The sequence below is a fragment of the Polypterus senegalus genome, chromosome 13, assembly GCF_016835505.1.
Source record: "Polypterus senegalus isolate Bchr_013 chromosome 13, ASM1683550v1, whole genome shotgun sequence".
Lineage (NCBI taxonomy): Eukaryota > Metazoa > Chordata > Cladistia > Polypteriformes > Polypteridae > Polypterus > Polypterus senegalus.
The window spans coordinates 63,144,428-63,162,761 of record NC_053166.1 but is presented as its reverse complement, the minus strand read 5'-3'; the positions used below and the strand labels follow the sequence as shown (position 1 = coordinate 63,162,761).

The following is an 18,334-nucleotide window of genomic DNA, read 5'->3' as shown; positions in this document are numbered from 1 at the left end:
ACTAAAATGGCCCCCACAGTCACCAGATCTCAACCCAATAGAGCATCTTTGGGATGTGGTGGAACGGGAGCTTCGTGCCCTGAATGTGCATCCCACAAATCTCCATCAACTGCAAGATGCTATCCTATCAATATGGGCCAACATTTCTAAAGAATGCTTTCAGCACCTTGTTGAATCAATGCCACGTAGAATTAAGGCAGTTCTGAAGGCGAAAGGGGGTCAAACACCGTATTAGTATGGTGTTCCTAATAATCCTTTAGGTGAGTGTATATTCCGACGCTGACTTTATATATTTAAGTTTTGACTTTATATATTCCAGCGCTTACTTTATGTATTCCGACGCTGACTTTATATATTGAAGTTTTGACATTTTATATTTGGGAATGACTTTATATATTGAAGTTTTGACATTATATATTCTAGCAATGATTTTATATATTCAAGTTTTGACTTTATATAGTTAAACTTAGTCATCATTGTATAAATTTTTCTTCACCATAGAAATTTAAAGACTAAATTCAACTTCCATTCCTACCAAAGATATTTCTGGCGACTAAATAGAACCTACTTATATCCAAATTCGAGCTATTGAGCTGTCGCCTGCCTGCCTGAATAAGTCACCCTCGCTTCGCTATTACATTTTTACCGTTCATTTAATCATAGCTAATGGCAGAAAAATTATAAAATGGAAAGAGGATTACACGGAGTATGGCTCTACCAAAACAATTATTGATGGCAAATAAAATATCGATTATTCATAAAGCTTCAATTGGTGATCTGTTTTTCTGTGTTAACCTCATATTTTTTCATACTAGTTCTCATATCAAGGGGGTGCGAGGGTTAAATGAATCGGGAAGCGCTTATCAATGTAATCAGTGTACCAGCAAATCATGCATTGACAGAAGTTCCCCTTTGCTTCGAATGCAAAGTGTGATTAAATGCATTATTTTTTAACGCGTTATGGAGCACATGCATCGAAGTTTCTCAGCTGTGCTTGTGCTAAGGAAACATTTTAAAAATAACGTAAGACAATTGTCAATGTAACCTTTTGTAAGTAGTGCCTGGAGGATTCAGAGTGTGTATTAGGCCTTGTTCACACGGGCGTTAAAATCGAGCGCTTTTTGCGTCAGAAGGCCGGTGAGCGCGGATCGCGCCGAGTGTTTTCTACACATAGGAGTCAATGAGAGTGTTCACACGGGCTTTGGTGACGGCGCTTGTCCGCAGCGCTTTATACGGCATCAAAAACGCTGCATGCAGCTTTTTCTTGGCGTTCAAAACCCAACGAACGCAAGGAAACCGCTTCTAGTTCGTTTTCTGCGTGTTTATTTTACGCTTCGGAGGACCGGATATATATAAGTTTACATGTTGTATATGAAAAAATATTAATATTTTTATGTTTTCATATACAACATATATATTTTCATATTGCTTATTTTATTTTATTGTCTCGTGTAATTTGTAAACCATGAACCTATTAATTTATGTTCTAATATAATATTTGATAACGATTATGTAGGGGGGGCAATCCATGGCGGGGGCATTTCAGTGCATAACACCGTGTAAGCGCACACTCGACTACTGTTTCATTACCTCAGAGTGACAAGTAGTCTCTCTTCGGGGCTAACACCAAGTCGCATATTGGTTGATCGGCGTGCAATGTGGCATTGCACCAGCTGCAGCAGACAATCAAAAGTGGAAACCGACATCCGACAGTTATTAAAAAACTTGCGCGGAAATTTTCGCATTTCTTCATAAAGCACAAAAAAACTTCCTTTAACCCAGTGTTTCTCAAATAGTGGGCGCCCGTGGTTCCGTCAAGGAGGTCGCTTTGACCTCGGGAACATGCTTTTTATTTTTCTTTTAAATTTTTTGAATTTAGAATGCACTTTAAATCTTTTCCGTTACATTTAATAAAGCTATTCTTTGTTGTAAATTGGTCCATATTTCTTTCTTTTTTATTCTCTTATACGTTAATAAGGATATAGTGTTATGCAGAGGTGTACTTATAACAATTTTATAGACAAATGATACTATTTTATAGTCGCTGGGGCGAGATGTTTTCTTCTTCCTAGGGGGGGCATGACAGAAAATAATTGAGAAGTGCAGTCAGAGGATGAACCCAGTAGCGGCGGCGATGTTTTCTCTCCCTACGCCCAGATACGAGTATTTTAAAACAAGAAGATTAATATCTAACATAGCAAAATGGTCCATATTGAAAGGAGGCACCTCAAATAAAACGACAAGGGCTTTCATATCCAGTTCCCGACACTGCCTCCACAGGTTAACACACAAACTACAATTTGGGCTGCAGGCTGGCGTTAGACAGAGACAAACGAACGCCGTGTAGAAATCAATCGATCGCCACCATAAAATGCAACATAAACGTCTAGGACGTTCAGAGCAAGTTCGTTTATCCAAAATTTAACGCCCGTGTGAACAAGGCCTAAACTTGAGGATTTTTCTGTGAGTATTTGGTGGCAGCGTCACAAAAGTCACTTCCGTAAGACTGCGTTGGCTGCGGAGCTCAGCTCAGAGCGAAATGAGGTGAATGGGAGGGGAGATGATGACGTGAATCCCCCACCCGCCTTAACTGTCAATCCCCACAAACACAGTCTCTCGGAATTTGCATAAGCACAGCCCTTCACCTGCAATTTTAACTTAGTTACAAAGTGATCAAAACTCTCATTTATACCCTGCGTCCTCTCATTAAACTTGTATCCCACATTACCCGTGGGCATGACAAACGCCAGCGGCAGCCTGTCTATGAACTTAATTTAAACTTTAGGTTTACACCGTGCTTTGTTTCCGAAGTAGCAACACTCATGAATATGGTTGTATATGTCACTCGATTGCTTCTTATTGTTTCGCTGCCTTTTCAATTATATAATGCATGTTTTTTTCAGCGCTTTTTGGAGCTCTTCCTTGTTTTCTACGTACTGCGTTGACAGTCAGTTCACGTGATTACGTGGGAGGTGTGTTGATGTCACACAAAACTCCGCCTCCCACGACTTTCGAGCTCAACTCCATTACAGTATATGTAGAATAATAGCTTCCAGTTATGACCATTACGCATAGAATTTCGAAAGGAAACCTGCCAACTTTTGTAAGGAAGCTGTAAGGAATGAGCATGCCAAATTTCAACCTTCCACCCACACGGGAAGTTGGAGAATTAGTGATGAGTCAGTGAGTGAGTGAGTGAGTCAGTGAGGGCTTTGCCTTTTATTAGTATAGATAATGCACATTCTCAGATGTTGATTTTTGACGCTCAGGATTCTTTGTGCAGCTGTCGTCAGCAGTTACATCATCAATGTAGATAAGTGTGCCAATTTAGCAGCCATATTTGCCCAAACCTTGACATCCACACCACCATGTTTAACAGATTAGGTTGTATTCTTTGGATCTTTGGCAGTTCCTTTTCATCTCCACACTTTGCTCTTACCTATCCAGTATGAAACATGCATGAAATGTAGTAAAACATCAAACATGAAATGATTAAACCAGGGTTCTACTTTTTTATAATCTAAATTAAAGAAGTGCTGAGGTGTACTTTTTATTTATTTAGATATTGAGTAAAATCATCAGACACTTCCATTTTGTTTTCAGTTAATTTGAATCCTTGGTTTAAAAGCAAGGGTAGGGTACTGGATTACTAGTTATGTTATACTGGATCATTAGTTATGTTGTTTGGTGAGGGCTATTATGACATTTTTCATTAGCTGAATACTAGTTGAAGCTTTTTTTGGTCATTGTTCTATTTAGATCTTATCAATAATTTTAAAGCTTGGAAAGTTGTGATCACAGTTTGAAAGTATCAACAATTTGAACATTAAAGTATATTCTTTATGTGTTTTGTTCTACTAATAGATTTCAGTTAAATTGTGCAATACCTCAAGTCTGCAGTTGAGGTTCACTTTGGATGCCAGAGGATTATTCTCAATCATAAATTAAATGTTGTAGTATGGGATTATAAAGGACACTTTCAGTTGAACATGTTTAGTTGTTTTTTGTGTTTTCATGTATAAGCAATATTTACCTTTTGCAGGTAAAATGTCAGCATTAGTAATCTCTTTTTTTTTTAAACTAATAAATAACAATTAATTTTTACATTTGTAGGTATCCAGACTGGATCCCAGACAGAATGTAAGTTCCATTAAAGACTAAACTTTTTTTTTTTTTTTTTTTATTCAAACTTTTGAATTGCGCATGAATGTGCATCTCTAAAGTATTATCGTCTTACTTAACCCTGATGTTAGAAAACTGTTGAATATAGTCCAGAAAAGTGTTGGTTGAATACTTTTTTTTTAATATAGACATTGCTATATGGTTGGACTATTGATTTAAATGTATATTTATTTTCTATAAACCAGCAGCTACAGAAAAATACCAGAAAATGTATTACTCTTATTTTTAAGTACTGTTCTGTAGTATTTTGATTCAGTGCAGGCTGTAAGGTAGAAACAGCCGGATAGTGTGACAATGCTGCTATCCTGTATTGCTGCTAAAAATAATGTGGCCTGTGAATTAAAACAGACTTTCATAATAAAGGCAAAGTGCAAATCAAAGTAAAATTGCCTTTAAAAATCAAACAGAATCTTTGTTATTCATGTCGTTTCGGGTTTTTATTTAGACTAAATATCAATATAACAAATCATTACATAGTAATATGACACACAAAATGTTAATAGTTGTCTTTTATTTTGCAAGAGGATCTTTTTGTCTTGCAGCTTTATTTTCCATGCTTATAACTTTGACAGACCAGTTTGTCCATTTCAGCTAAGAAGCTTAAAATGTCTCTACAGTATTTTAATAACTTTATTGTTTTTAAATATAAATTTGTATTGTTAATTTTCAGTCAGGTTAACAATATAAAAGTCTTTTTCTGTGTGAACCATAGGTAAACATTTTCCAGGTTCTATTTAACATGTAAATACAGCAGAGGTTGATTTTATTGTGCAAACTGATGGTTACCATCTCTCTGCTTGCCTCCATACACCTGACTGTTCTCCCTTTCAAATCCTTCACCCATTGCTCTTTAACATACAGTACCAAATATGCACTCACTATTGTGACAGTCAGTATCTGTTACCCATGTTTCTATTACACACTGCTGGTGCATACTTCACTGATCCTCTGCACTTACTATAGTTTCACAGCCTCACACCAACCAATTTAGTCATCTTATTTATAGAATTCTCATTTGCTGGAGTAGATCAGCAGCTTTACACATTTAAATAATGTCCTTTTGATATCTGCATAATGTGAACTTGCAATAGCATGGTTTTCTTTTTTTTTCCTCCACTTTTTATCCATTTAATACTAGTGTTTATTTCTAATTATGTTAACAATATTAGATAAAACAGGCTAATGTAAGAATACCTGCTTTTGTTCCAAAGACAGTATCAGAAGGTCCTTCTGAATGCATATATAATGAGAAAATTTTTTTTTTTTTATGGCCTAAATACACTCTTAACAAATCTTTAGTTTTTGTAGGTGTTTAGGTTCCTTGAAATATTGAATAAGATTTATAGCATCTCTACTGTAATTTGTAGTCTGCGTTATGTTAGTTTATTTACACTTCTGTAATATCTCTCTTGGTAATTTGTTGGTGCTCTGGTTCTCAGATTAGTAGAAGGAATAATTAGTCATAGTTTTATTTAAATTAAATTTCTATTCAAATGACATGCCTGACCAGCAAAACTTGTTTGTTCCATTATTATGTTTGAATGGAGGAAAGAATTATGCATTGTATTTAAGAAGAATTTGCTATTGTGTTCAAAATACCCTGTAATAATTTTAGGTGGGGTTGTTTTAAAGCATCTGTGACATGAAACTAGTTTATTCATTTATCAACATAAACCTGATTGTATAGTATGACCAAATCACAGGTTATAAGTTTGCAAATTTCATTTAGCTTAAAGAATTATATCAACCTGTACTGTATACTTACAAATTCACCTTTTGCCAGGTATTTATTCCATAGCAGACAACATGCGACAGTTTAACTGTCATACTGTGGAACTGGAGGAAAAGTACATCTCAGTGATAAAATCCTGTGTAAACATATGACAGATTTATTAGGTGGTTATTGGGTATTTTTTCAAGTGGGTAAATTCTAAATAAATCACATTTAATAAATGATCAGGCTGACTAGGAAGATGTACTTTTAAACATAGTGCAGTTGATCTGAAAGAATATTTTCAGCAGTGCACCACACAGTGCTCCATCAACAAGTGAGCCACTCCTGAGGAGTTGGCTATTTTTGACAATAAACACATTTTCTATTGCAGTTCGGATTGTATCAACTACAAGGACCGCATACTTCAGTGCAAACTTGGTTTTCACATTAAAATCTAAAAATCAGCACTTCTGAAATGAAATATTTCTGCAGTCTTTCAGCCTTCTGTCTTAAGTTGGTATGGATGACAATCCTGCTGCTCATGTCCTCCAGGAAAGTAGTGCCCTGGGAGGCAAAAAATGTTGAGTTATATTTAATGTAGCCAATCAAGTGTTTTGTACATAGAAGTTTTCTCCCACTTTATCCTTCCATCCTTCACGCCTAAAACAGTGAGGGCATTTTAAGCAGAACTGTTCTGAGTGAAGTTATTTACATATAGTACAGAACCTCTTTTTGCTATAATAGTGAATAACAGGTTTTTTTTGATGGTTTAATAGTATTCATGTTACAGTACACCCTTGAAATTCATGGGGGTTGCATTCCTAGAGCACACATGAATTGTGAAAAAATGCAAATTATGGATGTGGTTTAAAAAAATTCCTATTTTTATAGTTTAAACTCTAAATATGCCCCCAAAACACTTTAATTTCATTTCAACCTCAGCTTAATACATTACTTAAAAAAAGAATACTTTTTTGCTGCACTTTAAGTAAATGTCAGAATTCATAAAAAAAAAAGAGTGAACACATTTTTTTTTTTTATGCAAAGAGGATCACAATTACTGCAACACTGATTATTTTACACACTGCCAATGAACTGTAAAAACTATTTTAAAAAACTACTGGAACAATATGTACAAGGGGCAACTGACACCATTGATGAAATTCAGTAAATCACCGAGCCAACTGCGCTTGATCTGGCTGCACGCAATCACACAGAGGTAAACGCTGATGCTGGCAGGCTAGTCTAGGGCAGCGGCTCAATCCCAGAGACAGTAAGGCTGCAGTGTTGCAGGGGTCGGCAGTGTTACGGCACTGACTGATCAGCTCCAGTGTGCTGGTAAATTGCACTGGGAACCGACAATAGCCGGTTGCGGCGTTCAATGATAGTACGTTGCCGAATATAATCGGCTCCTTCGTGCTGGCAAATGGCACTGAGAATCGACTATAGCCAGTTGTGGTGGTTTAAGGATTAAGAAGAACAAAACGGAACACTCAGCTGGAGACACGTCACAGGCAGCATTCAGCAGCAAGGAGAAATGAATAAAGCTGTAGAGGTCCAGTGCCGCTAAGATTTGACAATGATTTATTTATTTTTATGGTGGATTCCAGAGACGCACTCGGCCTTGGCCCAACCCACATGCACTCACAAACTGAGACAAAAACAAAGCAAACCAGTAATCAAACAGCAAATAAAGAATGTAATGAAAACAATGATACCACCCCGTTCCTCTTATGCCAATTATAAACTGCTCAAAAAAATTAAAGGAACACTTTGAGAACACATCAGATCTCAATGGGAAAAAGAAATCCTCCTGGATATCTATACTGATATAGACTGGGTAATGTGTTAGGAACGAAAGGATGCCACATCGTTTGATGGAAATGAAAATGATCAACCTACAGAGCCCTGAATTCAAAGACGCCCCAAAAATCAGAGTGAAAAAATTATGTGGCAGGCTAGTCCATTTTGCCAAAATTTAATTGCAGCAACTCAAAATTGTACACAGCACTTTGTATGGCCCCTGTGTTCTTGTATACATGCCTGACAACATCGGTGCATGCTTCTAATGAGATGACAGATGGTGTTGTGGGGGATCTCCTCCCAGATCTGGACCAGGGCATCACTGAGCTCCTGGACAGTCTGAGGTGCAACCTGGTGGCATTGGATGGACCAAAACATAATGTCCCAGAGGTGTTCTTTTGGATTTAGGCCAGGAAAGTGTGGTGGCCAGTCAATGGTATCAATTCCTTCATCCTCCAGGAACTGCCTGCATACTCTCACCACATGAGGCCAGGAATTGTCGTGCACCAGGAGCCACTGTACCAGCATAAGGTCTGACAATGGGTCCAAGGATTTCATCCTGATACCTAATGGCAGCCAAGGTGCCTTTGTCAAGCCTGTAGCGGTCTGTGTGACCCTCCATGGATATGCCTCCCCAGACAATCATTAACCCACCACCAAACTGCTCATGCTGAATGATGTTACAGGCAGCATAATGTTCTCCATGGCTTCTCCAGACCCTTCCACTTCTGTCACGTGCTCAGAGCTCTCATCTGTAAAAAGCACAGGGCACCAGTGGTGCATCTGCCAAATCTGGTATTCTATTGGTTCTATTCTATGGTATGTCCATTAGAGGACATGGGGCTCTTGGGTCACCCTCATGAAGTCTTTCTGGTTGTTTGGTCAGAGACATTCACACCAGTGGCCTGCTGGAGGTCATTTTGTAGGGCTCTGGCAATGCTCATCCTGTTCCTCCTTGCCCAAAGGAGCAGATACTGGTCCTGCTGATGGGTTATGGACCTTCTATGGCCTAGAGTAACTGCTTGTCTCCTAGAATCTCCTCCATGCCCTTGAGACTGTGCAGGGAGACACAGCAAATCTTCTGGCAATGACATGTATTGATGTGCCATCCTGGAGAAGTTGGACTACCTGTGCAACCTCTGTAGGGTCCAGGTATCACCTCATGCTACCAGTAGTGACACTGACTGTAGCCAAATGCAAAACTAGTGAAGAAACAGTCAGAAAAAATGAGGAGGGAAAAATGTCAGTGGCCTCCACCTGTTAAACCATTCCTGTTTTGGGGGTCATCTCATTGTTGCCCCTCTAGTGCATCTGTTGTTAATTTCATTAACACCACAGCAGCTGAAACTGATTAACAACCCCCTCTGCTACTTAACTGACCAGATTAATGTCCCATAAGTTTCATTGACTTTATGCTATACTCTGATTAAAAAGTGTTCCTTTAATTCTTTTGAGCAGTATACATTATATACAACAAAGCACCAACAAAACACACATAGTAAAGTCAATGAAAAACATCAACAGATGAAATGTAATGATGAAAATATGTAGTCCAGAGATCTGCACGTTGAATGGGAATGAAAAGATAGTCCTCCCGGTAGTTCCTGAAATGGTGAAGATGGGTGGATAGGTTCAGGAGTGTTCCTTTCTTCGCAGGATAGCAGTGAATCCACTTGTCCTCATGTACACAGGCAGACGGCAGACAATCCAGACCCCAACCATGAAACGATCCAGGACAAAATGAGTAAGTACAAGTAATCCAACAGAAGGCAGGCAGAGAGACAGGAACTTGAAACACAAATTACAAAAGAAAGTTGCTACTTTCACCATCCCAAGCCGTGTTTTCCTCTATGATTGCTTCCTGTTCTCTCTATGGTGCAGTATTGCCACGAAAAAAGCCATAAAAATTGCGGAGGATATTTGCGGTTTCCACTAACAATTATTAGTTAGGTTCTAAGGAAAAATCCGCGAACGACTGAGGCCGCAAACCTTGAACCGCATCTTCACGGGGGTCTTACTGTACTCTGTATTAACACAGACATTAGGTAAGCTTTCCAAAAAGACAAAACATTGGAAAAGAACATCAATAATTTAAAGATAGACAAACTGATTTATGTGTGTATTCTCAGCCTTGCTCGTCTGTTTTTATAGTTAGTATTGTGAAATAGTAATAAACCAAACATTAAGAATAATTCTGTAAAGTAACAATATATAGAGGTCGCACTGAAACAGTTGGTCTACAATACACAAAAGGTTAAATGTGGTGATGGCAATAACAAAAGAAATAAAAAAAAAAAAATCTTCCTCTACAGACAAGGCTCATTCGGAACACAAAGCAGAAATTGTAACTAAGTTAGTAATGCAAAAATAGTTTTTCATTAAATGATTATTTAATATACTGGGGCTACAAAATATAACATATTGGTTTCACATAGCCTTCTCTTTTTGAGATTTGAATTGCTGTTCCCAGTAGCATGCTTTCAGTTGGTATCATTTATGCTTTGCATGCATTATTATGCCATGTTAAGTCAAATATCCATACCTGAGTCAGCCTTCTTGCAGTAAGGGTAAAAATACTACAGCTTTGTTCATATCTATAAATAAACATCTGCATACATTTTATTTTAAGATCTATCCATTTTCTGACAATTATCCAGGTCAGGGTTGTGGGGGGCACCAGTCTAAGCAAAAATGCCCAGAAATCCCTTTTCCCGGGCAACTCCAACTCCTCCAGGGGGATACTGAGGTGTTCCTAGCCCAGCTAAAAGAGAGAATCTATCTAACATGTCTCCCTAGGCCTCCTCCCAGGTAGATGTGCCTGAAACACCTCACCAGGAGGCATCCTAACCAGATGCTGAACCACCTCGACATTGCAAAGGAGAAGTAGCTCTACTTTGAGCTCCTTCTAAATGTCTTGGGCTCCCTACCTTATCTCTAAGGCTGAGCTCTGATGTGCTGCAAAGGAAACATATCCGCCACTTGTATCTGACATCAAGTTCTTTTGTCACTACCCACGGGTTATGATCATATGTGAGGGTAGGAACATAGATTGACCAGTAACTTTAGAGCTTTGCCTTTCAGCTCAGCTCATTGTTCACCACAGCTGACCGGTACAACATCTGCATGACTGTGGATGCCCTTTCGATCAACCTGTCAATCTCCTGTTCTCTTCTTTCCCAACTTATAAACAAGATCGCAAGATACTTAAACTTCTCTGCTTGAGATAGTACTTCATTCTCAAACTAGAGAGAGCATTCCACCATTTTGCAGCCAAGTACAATGAACTGTGACTTGGAGGTGTTGATCCACAACCCAGATGTTTCACTCTTGGTTACAGACTGAATTAAATGTTTGTTTAATTTCAGGATTTATTAGATCATATAAAAATGATTTCATTCATATTCATATACTTTATTTATATTCTTTATTTTAGGCCTAGCTGTTCGTTGGAGAGTTCTGATTCAAGATTGTATAGATCATCTTCAGTGGACTTTGCATCATCAGCGTCTCGAAGAGCAAGAATAAATCGTGATTGGAGTACAGGTTACTCAACTTTTAATAAAGAAATCTTTGAACATGAATGTGTATGGATAGAATATAGTTAATATTAGAATTAGAAAGGGCGGCACGTTGGCGCAGTGGGTAGCACTGCTGCCTTGCAGTTAGGTGACCCGGGTTTGCTTCCTGGGTCCTCCCTGCGTGGAGTTTGCATGTCCTCCCCGTGTCTGCGTGGGTTTCCTCCGGGTACTCCAGTTTCCTCCCACAGTCCAAAGACATGCAGATTAGGTGCATTGGCAATTCTAAATTGTCCCTTGTGTGTGTGTGTGTGCGCGCGCCCTGCGGTGGGCTGGCGCCCTGCCCGGGGTTTGTTTCCTGCCTTGCGCCCTGTGTTGGCTGGGATTGGCTCCAGCAGACCCCTGTGACCCTGTAGTTAGGATGTAGCGGGTTGGATAATGGATGGATAGAATTAGAAACTTTATGACATTGCCATTTTGATAGCTCCCAAAACGTGAACAGGGAATTGTAACAGAACTTTACAATGTTTGCATAAACTTTGCCTGTTTATTTTTCATTTAGATGAATCTTCAATCCCTTCTTCAAGATCCAGGCCTGAGAATACACCTGTAAGTATAAATATATTACTCACATGAAAGCTCTTATAAAATATGTAACAATTTTTACAGTAATGCCTACTAGACGTTTTCTTACCTAGGTTTAAAATGCATTGTTTATTTGTTTATACTGTTGTTACAAATTGAAGTGAAAAAATGCCTATTATTGTTAAAGTAAAAATGTTTCCAAATGGGTATATCAGAGACTTCAAATAGATTGTCCTGGTGCCACAGAGTTTTACACAAAACAAATACTTTTTGGTCAGGTCCAGGCAATACTGTCAAACCATGAAACAGCTTTCCCAACCCCTAAACACATGCACACAAGACACAAGCAATAAAAGGCAAATATCATCATTCATGTGAATTGTAAGGCGTTAACTCTGAAATCAAAGCAGCAAATGTGAGAAAATTATTCAGTTTCCCCATGGATTCTCTCTGTGTTATTGTTACTAATAAAACAGAACTGTGATGAGAGAGGTTCATGGCATTGTGCTTTTTAAATAAATTAATTGAAGTCCCAGACTGTGCATGCTCCAGACTGGAGCAGGTGAACATGAGAACTTGCACGCGCCTCTCCAAGGTTGATTGGGGTGCTTGGCTGACTGCACATCTGCACCCGATCAGTGCTTAAAATGGAGCCTGTATGTAAAAACTGAGAGAGACAAAAGAAGAGCAAAAAGGAGTGGAGGTTAAAGAAATGAAGTAGTGAGAGTAAGGATTGGGTGCTGTATCGTTTGGAATGTTGGCAGGCGATCAAGTACAAGTTCCAGAGAAAGAAGCTTGTGACCAGCGCTCGATGGGGCTAAACTAAGCACCTTATCTAGCAGGAATAATACAAATGCTTGAAATAGGTGGAAAAGATAGGAGCAGGGTTTGCTGGGTTCCCACTACAAGGCAGGGGAATGGCAGCAAGATACATAGGCCAGGTTTTTGATGATTGACTGCAAATGTCAGTGGATTTCACCTCATGTTGCAGTGCCCTTACGAGAAAAGCAGAGGAGACAGCAGATTTAGAGAGTTGCATTGAAGCTTGTGGTTGTTTAAAAATGAACCTTTTTTAATGTATTATTTATTGACTGTTTAACCTATATACCTAGACATATTGTCAATGGTTCCAGGTTCAAGTTGCTGGGGACTGTGGAGCAAACCTGGACTGTCACAGGAACACATTGCTGCATTTGATATCAGGGGGCACCAGCTCATCATAGGATAAATGCAAGCACAGCGTCAATTTACCATCACCAAATCACGTAACCTGCTTGTCTTTTTTCCATTGCTTGCACATGAGAGTGTAGAATGTCAGTGCTTGACCTGCACAATCAATGTGCTCCTTGTGATACTGCAGGGTACCACAGTATAGGGCTTAGTAGTTTCCACATTTCTCCTGAAATGAGCAATGCTCGAGGGGGCTATTGTCTTGCTAATCCTTGCACTAGATCACAGTTGTTTTGCCTTTTGTCATGCAGCTACTGCCACATTATGGTGAAACATCACGCAACTGAATTCATCAGGCATATCACGGTGGTTCATTCGTAACATGTTGTATCATGCATCCGTTTTACTTTCAGTGTCAACGTCTGCTGACCAATTCACATTGTCATCACTCTTATAGTTCAGTTTCTGTTTATTTTAAAACTGCCTTTATAGCTTTTTGTTTGCCATAGTGTTTTTCTTTGGAGACCCCGCTCCACTTTGAATATTCATGAGTTACTTTAGAAATCAGAAAATGACAGGGTGCACCCAAACATTCATGTATTTTTGCTACAAGGTGTTATATTATCCACTAGATGGGAGCAGAATACTGTCCTGAGAGTTATTCAGGCTTAACACCATAAAGTGTATCATTATACATCACCCTGTGCCTGGTTTAAGTTTAACAATAATTGCAAGGAATTCCATTCCCGAGACACACTCATTGTTAATACTAAGGAGGTTCATGCATAGTGGGTTTTTTTTTTATTATTATTATTCTCTTATTCTATGAAATTCTGAAATGTGTGTATCTTTCATGTTGAATTCATCTTATGTAGCTTTATGTTTCAGGACACCCATTCAACTCAATCTATATTGAGAGAAAAGCTGGAACAAATTAATCGGGCACAAATTAAACTAGCCTAGTGTGCTAGCTTGCCAAGTCTTTTTCAGCTAAAGCAATTAGTGTAGATTTTTCTGATTCCAATGTTTTTGCTTCAGCCCAGGCCCCAGGATTATGCAGTGGTATATTTCAGCAATCTTCCACCTGTAAATGATGCAGAAGTTGCACTAAAAGAAGTAGCTGAGTGCTTTGGTCCTGTCAGGAATACTCTGATATTAAGAAATGGGGTAAGAAAAAGCTAAACTGTAACATTACTCACTAGGGCAATGCATTGGCTGAGTGGTTAGAACAGGTATCTCAAGGATACATTATCCTTGGTTCAGATGTATGATTGCTCTTGTCTGCGTGGATTTTTCTAGAGCTACAGTCCAAAGACGTGCATGTCAGTTTAATCAACTATTTCTTATTGGTTTAATTTGGCTCTGTGAGAGAGTGGGCTGACACTTCATACAGGCTTGCTTGCTTAATTAATTTAGCCTAATGCTGGATTACATTAAATGAGTTTGTGAATGTTATTTTCATTCCTCAATCTTCCATAAACCATTTTATCTATTTACTTTTACTTTACTTTCAGATGCAGAGCAGGTGGCACATTGCTTTTATTACTAGTTGAACAGAAGGTTGTAAGGCTCTCTGTGGAGGCATGCTCAAAAGTTTTAAATATTGTTCACAATACAGCAGTACAAATGTTGACAAGATCAAATAAAAGACTGCATATCATCCCAGTCTTTACAAAATTGCATTCTGTAGATTTTTAGAATTGATTTAAAGTTTCCATTATTAGTTTGTAAGGCCATACATGGTTGTTCTGTCCTGGTAGAGTAATATATTGCTCTGCTTTCCCCTATTGTACTATTAATATGTAGCCTTTGTCAGAATGCCTCAAATCTCACAGGCTTATCACTGTAAGGTACTAGCAAAATACCCGCGCTTCGCAGGGTTCTCCGATAGTTCTCGTTATATATCACGTTGTCAGTTCAGCACTCTGGTTGTAATATGACGAAGCTGCGCAAGCTCACTCTTGAGAATGCAACGTATAGTTGTCCAGGAGAAAAGCAATCTTGCCTCAAGTCAATGGCAACCTTTTGTTGGGTCTGTCCCTGAGACTTATTACTTCTCATCGCGAAGCAGAGCCTTACTGGAAATTGGAGGCGTCAGAATTGAAATGGGAGATCAGAGGGTGTAACAGGGATGCGGGGAATACATTGAGTGTGGAGAAACTCTGCAGATAGCTTATGTATTAACTTGTGGATTTTTCTGTGAGTATTTGTTGGCAGCGTGACGAAGTTGCTTCCGCAAGACCGCGTTAGCTGTGAAGCTCAGCTCGGATCACATTCTTTTCCCACCTTGTCAATTGTGTAATGCATTTTTGAACAGGTTTGATGCATGGAAGTGATCATTCGTACTGCGGTCAGTCAGTTCACGTGAGCTGCTCTCTTGTGTGATGTTGCGATGTCCACGGCTTTATTTAATGTTAGCTAAGACCTGGCACTTAAAAGTTTCTCGCTACAGCAATTTTAACTCCTTTACAAAGTGATCCAAAGTTGTTTATACCTCGTGTCTTCTCATTAAACTTGTATCTGGCAAATAAAGTATTCAGCGTTTTTCTTCAGCGCTTTGGGAGCTCTTCCTTCTTTTCCACATACTGCGGTCACAGTCAGTTCACGTGATTACATGGGAGGTGTGATGATAAAGTATTCGCCGTTTTTCTTCAGCGCTTTGGGACCTCTTCCTTCTTTTCCACGTACTGCGGTCACAGTCAATTCACGGGATTATGTGGGAGGCGTGATGATGTCACACACAGCTCCGCCCCCCCACGTCCATCGAGCTAACGTCCATTACAGTATATGGAGAAAAATAGGTTCCAGTTATGACCATTACGCGTAGAACTTCAAAATGAAACCTTCCCAACTTTTGTAATTAAGCTGTAAGGAATGAGCCTGCCAAATTTCAGCCTTCTACCTACACGGGAAGTTGGAGAATTAGTAATGAGTGAGTCAGTCAGTGAGTGAGTGAGTGATGGCGGCTGACAGTGGCGTCATACCACCGAAATAAGTACGTACATTGGTTTCGGTTAGCGCAGGGAAGCCGCCTACCATATTTCGTGAAGATGGGGCCATGAATAAGAAAGTTCAACATGGTGGATGTTGTTGATCGTTATGACCGTTACGTGTAGAATTTCGAAATGAAACCTGCTTAACTTTTGTAAGTAAGCTGTAAGGAATGAGCCTGCCAAATTTCAGACTTCTATCTACACGGGAAGTTAGAGAATTAGTGACGTTGGAAAGTTCAATATGGCGGCCGACAGTGGTGTCATACCACCGAAATAAGTACGTACATCGGTTTTGGTTAGCGCAGAAAAGCCACCTACCAAATTTCCTGAAGATGGGGCTATAAATAAGAAAGTTCAACATGGCAGACGTTGTGGACCGTTATGACCGTTACGTGTAGAATTTCGAAATGAATCCTGCTTAACTTTTGTAAGTAAGCTGTAAGGAATAAGCCTGCCAAATTTCAGCCTTCTACCTACACGGGAAGCTGGAGAATTAGTGATGCGTGAGTCAGTGAGGACTTTGCCTTTTTATTAGTATAGATTATAGTATATAACTTCTCCCCACCTTCCCTTCTACATCTATAACCTCAGGCAATTAGGTGTAGTAAAAGACAAGCAGGAATTAAGTTACAATTTAAACAATGTATATTGAATATTCATAAATAATAAGAATATGCAAAGTACTTTTGAATATTGGCAACCATAAAACCTGATAAAATGGTGATGTGCAGTTTCAGGCACACAGACTTGTTAGTTACTTAAAATTTCTCTACTTAAGCCATCATTTTGTGGTCGGCTTTCTTCTGAACAGGCCGCATGCCTGTCTCAATATGGCTGCCGAGCTGTGCTCTTCATTGTGTTGTCTTTTTCAGTTCATGCCTCAGTATGGTAAGAGAGAGAGTGGGTTTAAGCAAGAAAATTTATAGGTTCTCTGTTCAACCCCTAGAGCCAATAGGATGTCATGGTACTTAAAAGCTTCTGATACAGACCAGTTCCAAACAGCCATACTTCATACCAATGGGAGATTAAAACATCTTCACACCTGTCCCCAAAACCGTATGTTAAGGTAAAGCTTGACAGTTAGGCAGCCTGGCTTTCCTGTGGGGGTTGAGAGATATTAGCAGAGAAACACTTGCCAAACTATAAATTAATGTAGCTCTTCTTTAAATGTTTTAGTACTGTTTGTTTGTGGATTACAAATACACCTGAATTGCAGTTTTTTGTTTTCCTATAGGCTTTTGTGGAAATGGTTCACTGTGCTCATGCTGAAATGATGGCAAAATACTATACACACAATGTCCTCAAGATAAAGGATGTCAAGATTAATGTAAGGCTATGCTACAAATACAAGAGGCTCAGGTATGAATTATATTATTAAGTTCCAAGACAAACTTTTATCGTGAAGACTTTTTTCATCACCTTTATATATGCTTCATGGTTTTTGTTTTTTTTTTTTGTTTTTTTTTACAGACATATATACTTATGTGGTGGTAAAAAAAAAAAAAAGAAAGTTATTTCTATGAATGCTTAAATGACTAAGAGGAGGTAGTTTGTCCATGTGATGCAAATGGACTGTACAGAATTACTCAAAAAATAAAGTTGCACTAGTTATTGTTGGGCACTGTTTAAATGACTATAAAATATGAGATGTCTTCAACTTATGTTGTAGTTAAATCAAAATTTCCCATTTGCTACTTTCGCACACAGACCAAATATTTTACAAGTGCATGAATTTTTGATCTTCAAAATGGCATGGTTTAATAAAGTACACTTTAAACAGGATGTTATTGAATTGCCACTAATAGAGAAGGCATCAATAACAACCTTTCACGGTTGTTTAAAAAATATATACTCAAACCGTGTTGTTTATAAAAAGTTAAGAAAGGCCAGAAAGTTTGCTGCTGAGCTATTAGTATCCAAGGCAAGATTGTATAGCTTTATTGATTTGTGTTTAAATGTTGGAATCTGTGAAGCCTAACCATCTACCTTAAAGCTGTGTGCAAAGTTGTGTGTTCTGATTTGCTCTCTCATCATATGGCTAAGGGTGTAATCTATTTATAATGAGTTATTACTGAGGTTGAAACATAAATTCATCGTTTTGGAGACCGAAAGACATTCTGTGGATCCAGCTTGCATTTGAAAAAAGTTGTTTAAGCATACCCTTTCAACAGGAGTAGTCTTGGTCACTGTTTTTTAGCATATTGGAAAGAGTGACTTCGACCCTTTCTGTGCAGTGCTATCAATCTGTTGGCTCAAGATTTGTACAGGATGACCGCGGTATTTCTTTCAATGATAATTAAACTTGGGTAGAAATTCTGCATTCTCCTCTCATATCCCATGTTTTTCTGGGAATCATCTTCGATGGTGAAAGT

At 38.7% G+C, this 18,334-nt stretch overlaps 1 protein-coding gene across 4 annotated transcripts in view; it reads left to right on the top strand.

The window, feature by feature from the left end:
- The window catches only part of LOC120541919 (matrin-3-like), a 97,420-nt gene that overhangs the window by 39,948 nt on the left and 39,138 nt on the right, over window positions 1-18,334 (top strand). For all 4 annotated transcript variants that reach the window (XM_039773900.1, XM_039773899.1, XM_039773898.1 and 1 more), the window contains 5 exons: window positions 4,114-4,140; window positions 11,133-11,242; window positions 11,777-11,823; window positions 14,008-14,136; window positions 17,197-17,321. In XM_039773900.1, coding sequence (XP_039629834.1) covers window positions 4,114-4,140; window positions 11,133-11,242; window positions 11,777-11,823; window positions 14,008-14,136; window positions 17,197-17,321 — 438 coding nt within the window. The remainder of the gene's footprint in view (window positions 1-4,113; window positions 4,141-11,132; window positions 11,243-11,776; window positions 11,824-14,007; window positions 14,137-17,196; window positions 17,322-18,334) is intronic.